General features: G+C 36.6%; 1 protein-coding gene across 1 annotated transcript in view; it reads right to left on the bottom strand.

Annotated features, from left to right (window-relative positions):
• Nucleotides 1-8,083, bottom strand: part of LOC106882527 (uncharacterized) — a 100,415-nt gene that overhangs the window by 24,656 nt on the left and 67,676 nt on the right. Inside the window, exons 32-33 of the mRNA XM_052965891.1 lie at nucleotides 7,009-7,146; nucleotides 5,264-5,358 (exon numbers count right to left, since the gene is read on the bottom strand). Coding sequence (XP_052821851.1) covers nucleotides 5,264-5,358; nucleotides 7,009-7,146 — 233 coding nt within the window. The remainder of the gene's footprint in view (nucleotides 1-5,263; nucleotides 5,359-7,008; nucleotides 7,147-8,083) is intronic.

Genomic DNA, 8,083 nt, shown 5'->3' with positions numbered 1-8,083 from the left:
GTCGTGTGGTACACGGAACAGTTCTCAAAGAGAAACTGGACCGAGACAAATTTGGCCGCTGAGTTAAAGCTATTTATAACAAACTATTGGCTCACCAGATGGTAGAAATATACTCTATCACATGACCTTATTAGGGGCCGTGATTGGTCAGTTTGCGTTCTGGCGGGAACGGTTCGAAGAAGTTGCCGATTCGAATAATAATCAGTCACGTGATGACAAGGAATGGGTTCTCTACTACGCTCGCATTTATTTATATTTAAATGAGAAGATTGTATGTAATGGCGATAGTAGTTTTGTATCTAATGGCGATAGGTAGTTTCACTACATATATATATATGGTTAGTAGAGTTAGCAGTTGGAATAACCATCTAAGGGATAAGAATATCCATTTAACTACAGGTATAAATTACCTATGTTAACCCTGGGCATACATATGCAAACATATTATGCTTATAGGATATAGGCAATGACAAAAAGAAACTTGAGTTTATCAGGAATCAAGTTTAAATTCAGCAGAAAATGGAGAAATATTGAGCAACAACAATTGACTAACATCGATTTTCTCCTTTTTAATAGAAGTTTTTGTATTAAAAAGTAATAATCGATGTTAGTCAATTGTTGTTGATAAATATTTCTCCATCATTTTCTTGATTTAAATTTATATGTATATATCGAAGCCTTGATCATTGAAAATCGTCTCTGATGGTCAGGTCACATCTGTCGGATGAATGAACACCGCCTTCCTAAGATCTGTCTCTATGGTGAACTGTCTGAAGCAAAACGTCCTCGTGGAGCCCCCTTGAGGCAGAACAAGGACCAACTCAAATCAACCTTAAAAAGCACCAACATCGACCCCGCACACTGGGAAGATATCTCGGCAAATAGACCCTTCTGGAGACACATCATTAAAATGGGTTCAGTGGACTTCGAGAAAGCCTGAGTCGCAAGAGCTGAACTCAAGAGATGGGAGAGAAAGCAGCGCCTTCTCCTTCCCAAACCAGCCCCTTCTATCCCTTGTCTACAACGTCCCCGTATGTTTCATGCAACCCTTGGATTGCGGAGCCATCTGCGGTTCAAACATCCAGGAAAGTGAACTGGATTGCAAGCTCAGAAACACGAGAGGCAACCAACAACAACAAACAATATATATATATATATATATATATAATAATAAATAGAAGTGGGCCTAACACAGTATATTGATTAGGGGCTGAGAGATGAAAAAGCAGTCCTGTTCTATTTTGTAAAGGAATAAAAGACATTGGGATTGGGATGAAATTTTTTCAACCACCCTGTCTTCTTCAGCAGCCTTTTGGTAATTAACAAGAAACTTCATGCAATTCTGGAAATATAGTTTATACAATTATGGTGTAGTTATTGCCCCCTGAGAGGGGGATTTTGTTGTGGCTCACAGTCTTTTAACCATTGATTTTTGTGAGTTTTGTTTATTTTTCTGATGTGTGTTTTTATCTTTGTGGGGAATTTGCATTTACCAGTGGTAGTCATGATGGGACGAAATAAACACGTGAGTAATTGTGTCTTCAGGTAACTGTCAAGTCACTTATCTCAGTGAAGGAACAGTCAACAAAAACTTTTCTGTAGGTTCAAGTTGTCAAATGGGGGCATTAAGGTCAGCAACTTTGGTCTAATCTTAGAATGTTGAAGGATGAGGCTACAAAGTACCAAGTCTTGGTCTGACAGAAGGATTATTTCAACTCTGATATGATGAAGAATGATAGCATGATTAATCAACAGTTGATCCAAGACACTTTCTTTCTCCTTTGTATGTATGTATGTATATAAATAATACAAAATGGGACAAGAATGCAAAACATCCAAACAGTTAGGTGATACAAGAAAGGGAAACAAAACATCCAGATAGACGATACAAAAAAAAACACGGACAGGTCATTCGGAGTTTTCTTACCTCAGTCGAGATCCAGATTATCTTTGCAATTTCGGCTGGTTATTCTTGATATTGCTCCAATCTGGCCAGCCCCAAGGAAAAACTAAGCTAAGAGCATTAGATTCCTTGGAAGAAAGCAGCGAATGTATACAAAAACAAGGACGGAAAAAACGAACAATGTTGCACAAAAACAATAAAAATAACAGGACATAACAACAGGTGTCTTTTGACTAAGGACGAATTAAATTAAGCTGGCGTGTGTGGAAATAAAGCCTTATGACAGGGATACAAGATTTCACAGGCACAGGGAGGTATATCGATGTTGCACGCACAACGGCCAGCCAAGAAAGAAAGATCAGGCTTGGCCAAACACTGGTCATGTGGGAAGAGAAGAGAGAGAGGTAGAGGCAGAGGGTCAAAAGAATTAAGGAGGAGCAAGAAAAAATGACAGGGACACAGTGAAGTGAAAAGTGGAGGGAAAGTGAGCAAGAAGAGAATGTATGTATGTATGTATGTAAGTATGTATTCAGTTTTATTTCAAGATTTCTTGCCAATAGAGAGAGTTGGTTTCTAACCTAGATCCAAAGCCCCTTCAGTGGAATTTCAACATCAACAACAGGGTATTTTTGTTTATATGTATGTATGTATGTATGTATGTATGCATGTTTGTATGTATGTCATTATTCAGTTCTATTTCAAGATTCCCTGCCAATAGAGAAAGAGCCAGGTTCTGACCTTGATTCAAGGCTTGTATGTAATAATAATAATAATGAAATGATTGTGTATAGTCCTCAGGTGCACTATGACTCATCAAAGGTGCATGTACAGTACATAGAATTATGTACAAAAGTCAGGAAAGTGAACAGTGTATGAGTCATGATATACATGTGTGCATGCACATGGAAGGGGAAATATCAAGTGTAGTACATTATTTTACATTTGACTGATATTTGTCCTTGTCTTGTTTGTTGTTAACACGTTTCAGCTGATATACTCTCCAGCCTTCATCAGGTGTCTTGGGGAAAAGTTCTCATTCTTAAGGTATTTTTCGATTATCATTATTATTATTATTATTATTGAGTGAGAGAGCAGGGCATGCCATCAAAGTGACACTGGGGTAAAATATATGAAGCTCAGTATACCCATCATGACTACCCGTCTGATAAGGGTACACAAGGCACATGCATCACAACCATATGTGCGTGACATGGTGATCTCATATCAAGATAAATGGCGCATGACCTCACAGGTGGGGCCCAGTTAGAATTTTCTTCAGGTCGAGTAGCCCATCTCACTCAAAAGGTCCCTGAATAAGGTTTGTTTAAGGATGTTGAGCAAAACACCCATGTTTCCAAAGGTGAATTATTCAAACCCCAAAGAATTTCTCTCAACACGTGGCTATGATGCTCCCCAACTACTCCTGCTCATGATCAGAGATGCACATATCGTCAGCCACCAAGAAACATGCTCAACTGGTTAAGGTCAAGCAACTGACAAGCAAATCTGTGGTATTAAGCAGAATATTTGCTGTAGCCCATCTTTTATACCAAGACAAAACAATGTACATGATAACACTTCCAATCAATTAAGATCAGAAGCCACGAGAGCCACTGCCTGGTACTACATCAGGACATTTTATTATTATCATTATTATTATTATTATTATTATTATTATTTAGGTCACTGCCTGGAATCGAACTTGGAATCTTGGGCTTAGTAGCCCACACTCTTAACTACTATGCTTATGGGCATATGGTGTAGTGGTTAAGAGTGCGGGCTACAAACCCCAAGATTCCGAGTTCGATTCCAAGCAGTAACCTGAATAATAACATTGAAAAATACCTTAGGAATGAGAACTTTCCCCCAAGACACCTGATGAAGGCAGGAGGGTATATCAGCCGAAATGTTGTGTTAACAGCATGCAAATGAGGACAAATATCCGTCAAATGTAAATAATGTAAATAATGTAAATAGTGTACATAATTCCTCATCGCTTAAATATAGAACTGTATTATCAGGTGTAGTGTTGGCGAATTTCAGGAAGCATGGAAGTTTTAAAGGATGCAATGTCTAAGCAGCTAACAACTGATGCAGTTTATTCCATGCTTCAGCAACTTTGAGTGTGAAAAAATGTTTCCGAAAGTCATGGGAGCTGTGCTGTTTTCTGACTTTGTAGACATGCCCCACATGTGTTAGACACATAGAGCTCGAAAAAGTTCTCAAGGAGGTTGGTTGGCACAATGGTTAATAATTTTGTGAGTGTTGCCAGACATTAGAGCTTCAAATTATCTATGCCCAGGGAAGCAAGATGTACAGAGTATGGTAGATACTGGATGGAAGGTATTTGCATGGTTGCACATCTCTGAACAGTTTCCAGGAAGTCAATGTCCTAAGCAAGATAGGGGTTCCAGACTGGTGATGCAAATTTCTATGTTTTGTTTCATGCATATAGTTGCATATCTAGACATGCTCATATATATTTAAATGACAAAGTTTTGTAAAGTTTTACAGATTTTTACAGTTCCAGTGATGGATTGGATCTGTAGTCTTCGAATTAGCTTTCTCATTTCTGGTTTTGAGAAGCCTAATTTCTCAAGATTGGTATTTAGGCAGTGTGTTACATATCCCAGGGCCCCAATATGTATGTATGTATGTATGTATGTATGTATTATGTAGGTAGGTATATATGTATGTATGTATGTATTATGTATGTATAGACCATTGCTAACACTGTGTCAGGAAAACTTAGATTGCTGTTTAGGGTCAGGCGATACTGACTAACTTTAAGCAAATGCTGATATTCTACAAATCTCAAGTCAGTTTCAAAATAGAGCACTGCTCACTTCTATGAGAGGGTGTTGCCTCTATCTACACACACACACACATATTGTAGACCACACTCAAAAGAAGTTGATCTGGGTGAATAGCATCAATCTTAACTCACCAACACACTATAACAACTTGCTTACCATTATAATGCATAAAAATAGTAGAGAGCGGTAGAGTAGTAGTAGTAGTAGAGACAGAGTCATTACTGTTACTACCTTATTGGTCTGTAATTTTCTGAATTAACAAGCTATAAACTAAATACACATGATAGACTTCCCTCATCCCTAGCCCTTTCTCTTTTTTATGTCATCCTTACTGAGAGTCACTCAAAAAACCTACACTACCATATTTGTCCTGTCAATCCTCATCAGAGTGACAACATTTCGAAATTGTCCGTTCATTCGTGTTTTTTCCTATAGACATCAACCACATTGATCTTACCAGCCTGTGAGAACCCTACAAAGTGATGGATGCTGTCTCTTGGTATTTAAACAGTTTTTAAAAGAAAATAGAAATTGAAATGCTTACTTGATACAACCATAAAAAATTGCTATAAGAATGTGCAAGACTAATGATATTCCACAGCTAACGTGTGACAAAACAAATGAGGGCTGCTCGACATCCTGAAACAGACACAAACAACAACATATTAACTCCCCCTCCACTTCATTTCATCTGTGTCAATCAATACTTATATAAATCATAAGTGGATATAGCATTGATGAAGAAGGTGAGGACTACAGTAAACTGTATTAGAAACAATGTATTATTGGGTTATCTTCTATTACGTGTTGCACAACTCTAATATGAAGTTTCACTGCCGTCATAATGTATATCAGGTTGAGTAAAAAGTAAGCAATGTTTTGAACCATGAAGAATTTGTTCCGGATTTTGGCAGTTTTGAATTTTTTTTAAACATTGTTTTTGCAATTGTTTGATAATACAGACATAGACTTGCCCAAATGCATCAATAAACTACTATTGGTATTTTTTCACCGTTGTTACAATCATCTGAAATGGAGTTGTCAAAGCGCGATATTCGAGCAATTTTGCTATTCAACTTCAAAAGAGGATGTAGAGCAGATGAAACTGCTTACAATATCAACGAAATGTTTGGTGAGGAAATGACCAGTGTGTGGTCAACACAAAAATGGTTTAAACGATTTCACAGTGGAAACCTGAGCCTTGGACATCCATCTGTCATTGATGACAGTCAATCGAAGACCATCATTGAGAAAGATCCACATAAAACCACTCTAGATCTGGCAAAATAACTTCAAATTAGCCAGAAAACTGCCTGAAACCATTTACATGCAATCAGAAAACTAAAACGGCTCAACAAATGGGTATCACACGATTTGAATGAAAATCAGAAAATGCGCAGATATGAAATTCACTCATTGCTTCTTCTCCATATCCAGACTGATTCATTATAACTTGCAATGAAAAGAGGATTCTGTACAATAATAAAAAAAATGTTCTTTGCACTTGTTGGACCAGAATGAAGCACCGAAAACCTTCCCCAAACCCAAGCTCTTCAAAAAGAAGGTTATGGTGATTGTTTGGTGGTGTACTGCTGGATTCATCCACTATAACTTCTTAAAACCCAGCAAAACCATTACTGCAGAAACATATTGCCATGAAATTGCCAAAATGAAAAACTGCTACTCCTCCATCCCAGATTGGTCAATAGAAAAGGGCCAATCATAGGTCAGTATTATTCCCTTCAGTGGGCTGACACATTAAGTTGACAGCATACAACTACTTCAACTATTCGGATAGTTTTAGCACAATGAATTTCAAAACCAGGAGAAATGATTCTGCCTCCCTCCAATTCATATCAATGCTGGAGGAATTCCTATGTATTTCATTGAGAATGGTAGTTCGATACATCTAAAAGGTACCATCCTAAATTTAAACTAATAACAGAAATAGCAACAAGAACAATGCTGTCTTACCATTTATCAACCTTAATAAAATTAAAACTCTTGATATTTTATTTAAAAAAAAGTAAAATTCTCTTATCCCCCTATAATCAAGCTTTAAATATTTTTATCTCATAAATCTAAAAATCATTATATATCACAAACGCAACTCCCATTTCAATCCAAAGTTTAAAAATAAAAATACAATAACCCCTATTAATATTCCTATATTACCAATCAACACAAAGTCCAGTAGGTGTGTTAGTATATACAACTCTTTAAAATTATTGATACATAAACATAACTGCTGAATTACTGGTACTTATGACTTGTCATAATATTACCAACCAGTAGAGTAAAACTTGTAAGGTGATTACAGGAACAAACTACTTTATCTCCAGGACCATTGGTGGTTGTATTACAGCCATTGGTTGACCAACGTGGTTTCTGACCAGAGGATTCATCCCAATAAGCACACTGTTGGTTCTGAAAGAAAAAAAAAAATTTAATTCTGATAATTTAATCAACTTGCTTAGTAATTAGAATGTCGGTTTATTTGGCATAGAAAACATCAGAACAGACCATTGTCATTTGTGTTTGGTTATTATTGAGATATCCCATATCACAGGCTGTGATAGTTTAATGGAACATTCCATCTCATTTATAGAGTTATGTATATTCTCATAATTTACACTGCATCCTATATTCTTTTATTCTTTTATTTGTTTCAGTCATTTGACTGTAGCCATGCTGGAGCATTTAGCCTTTAGTCGAATGAATTGATCCCAGGACTTATTCTATTGGTCTCTTTTTCTAAGCTCTGTAAAAGAACTTGGAAGGTTGGGCCTCTCCAACCAGGCCTTTCACAATACCCTTAAAGCCAGGAATTAAAGCCTAGTACTTATTCTATTGGTCTCTTTTGCCAAACTGCTAAGTTATGGGGATGTAAACACACCAACATTGGTTGTCAAGCAATGGTGAAGGGACAAATACACACACACATGATGCGCTTCTTTCAGTTTCCGTCTACCAAATCCACTCAAGGCTTTGGGTGGCCCAAAGCCATAGTAGAAGATACTTGCCAAAGGCGCTATGCAGTGGGACTGAACCTGGAGCCATGTGGTTGGTAAGCAAGCTACTTACCACACAGCCACTCCTGTGCCTATCTATCTATATATATATATATATATATATACACATATATATATATATACATATATATATATATATACATATATATATATATATACATATATATATATATATCCATATATATATATATATACATATATATACATATATATATATATATTTATTTAGAGAAAACGTTTTTCAAAAAGTTACAATTAAGAAAAAAACTTCTTGGAGAGTAGAATGGTACGAATCTTTAGGAAGGAATTTCACAAACTGTATGTAGGCTTTA

This window comes from Octopus bimaculoides, chromosome 2 (genome assembly GCF_001194135.2).
Source record: "Octopus bimaculoides isolate UCB-OBI-ISO-001 chromosome 2, ASM119413v2, whole genome shotgun sequence".
In the NCBI taxonomy this organism is placed as follows: domain Eukaryota; kingdom Metazoa; phylum Mollusca; class Cephalopoda; order Octopoda; family Octopodidae; genus Octopus; species Octopus bimaculoides.
This window is presented reverse-complemented; position numbering and strand designations above follow the sequence as displayed.